Genomic DNA, 1819 nt, shown 5'->3' on the forward strand with positions numbered 1-1819 from the left:
GCATACATTGTCTTACATTCCATTCTGATACATGATACTAATTCAATGACATATCAATTAGATCTAGAATGAACAAAATTTTCTTATTTTAGGTCTAAACTTTTATCTTTTGTGAGTGAAGAAACCAACCATACTTTTGTATCCCCTTTCAAATCCAATTTTAAAATGAAAATAGGATTGAGTAAGTTTTATTAAATTAAAAAAATTAGAAATTAATAACGAAATTCAAATTATTGTATATACCAAATAAAAATTACGGGCATTATTATTACTGATCAATAAAGATATCTATCAATAAAAAATATCTTAAAATAAAAAGAGGGGGGGAGAGAAGATTTCAGTTTATGGTAAAAAATTCATTCATCTCAGTTATTTCACAAGAAGAAAAAGACGAAAACAGAGGATCTGTTGAATTTCAAATAGTTAGTTTCACCAATAGGATACGAAGACTTACTTCACATTTACAATTACACAAAAAAGACTATTTATCTCAGAGAGGTTTACGTAAAATTCTGGGAAAACGCCAACGATTACTGTCTTATTTGTCAAAGAAAAATAGAATATGTTATAAAGAATTAATTAATCGGTTGGATATTCGGGAGTCAAAAACTCGTTAATTTTATTTTTATAAAGGCATTTTGAATTATTTGATTTATTAGATCTTGAATTTTAATGAACTTTTTTTTCGTTTTCAGCAATTCATGAAAGAATGAATCGAGGAAAAACCTATGAATATACCGGCTACAAGAAAAGACCTCATGATAGTCAATATGGGCCCCCACCACCCATCAATGCATGGTGTTCTTCGACTCATCATTACTCTAGATGGTGAAGATGTTATTGACTGTGAACCAATATTGGGTTATTTACACCGAGGAATGGAAAAAATTGCGGAAAATCGAACAATTATACAATATTTGCCTTATGTAACACGGTGGGATTATTTAGCTACTATGTTCACAGAAGCAATAACTGTAAACGGACCGGAACAGTTGGGAAATATTCAAGTACCTAAAAGAGCCAGCTATATCAGAATAATTATGTTGGAGTTGAGTCGTATAGCTTCTCATCTGTTATGGCTCGGTCCTTTTATGGCGGATATTGGTGCACAAACTCCCTTTTTCTATATTTTCAGAGAAAGAGAATTAGTATATGATCTATTCGAAGCTGCCACCGGTATGAGAATGATGCATAATTATTTTCGTATCGGAGGAGTAGCGGCCGATCTACCTCATGGCTGGATAGATAAATGTTTGGATTTCTGCGATTATTTTTTAACAAGAGTTGCTGAATATCAAAAACTTGAATATTTGATATTCAGCAACTCTTGCCTCCGAAGATTCCCGAATCATATCTTAGAGTATTCTTCCTCTCTTATCGAGGATTAGAGATTCCTTGTTGCGCAAACACTTGCCTTCATGACTAAGTGGCTTAACCCCAATTATGCCGTGGACACCCTCGAATGGGGAGACTTTGACATAATCAAAGATTAAGTACTTAACCACAAGACAACGACGATGCCTCAGGTCTAAGGATTACTTACATCTTTCCAACCATTAGAGTTACTTGCTTGACATGTGAGTAGACCTCCATGCAAGTACTCCCGTTCGATTGTGTTCAGTGAACTCATTCCCATAATGAGCACCTACATACTTGTCTTAGTGTCACAACACGAATGGGATGAGACTTTCCATCCTTCCAATTGAAGCAGACATAGTATATACCGGTCTACGCATTGTCAGTATCCCTCCGACAATCCAATGACCAGGAACCTTTTTGGACATCTGTTTATGTGAAGAAGGTCTCTGTAGTCTAACAT

The 1819-nt window shown here is 34.5% G+C and overlaps 1 protein-coding gene across 1 annotated transcript; it reads left to right on the forward strand.

The window, feature by feature from the left end:
* Positions 1-286: 286 nt before the first annotated feature.
* LOC126624801 (NAD(P)H-quinone oxidoreductase subunit H, chloroplastic-like) lies at positions 287-1403 on the forward strand. The gene has a single exon (XM_050293912.1). It carries the CDS (start codon positions 729-731, stop codon positions 1386-1388), a length of 660 nt encoding a protein of 219 aa, XP_050149869.1. The 5' UTR covers positions 287-728; the 3' UTR covers positions 1389-1403.
* The last annotated feature ends 416 nt before the right edge of the window (positions 1404-1819 follow it).

The sequence above is a fragment of the Malus sylvestris genome, chromosome 5 (genome assembly GCF_916048215.2).
Source record: "Malus sylvestris chromosome 5, drMalSylv7.2, whole genome shotgun sequence".
NCBI lineage: Eukaryota > Viridiplantae > Streptophyta > Magnoliopsida > Rosales > Rosaceae > Malus > Malus sylvestris.

Bases quoted from the DNA above. Each gene is read 5' to 3' on its own strand.
- LOC126624801 (XM_050293912.1), top strand. From the start codon at position 729: ATGAATATACCGGCTACAAGAAAAGACCTCATGATAGTCAATATGGGC.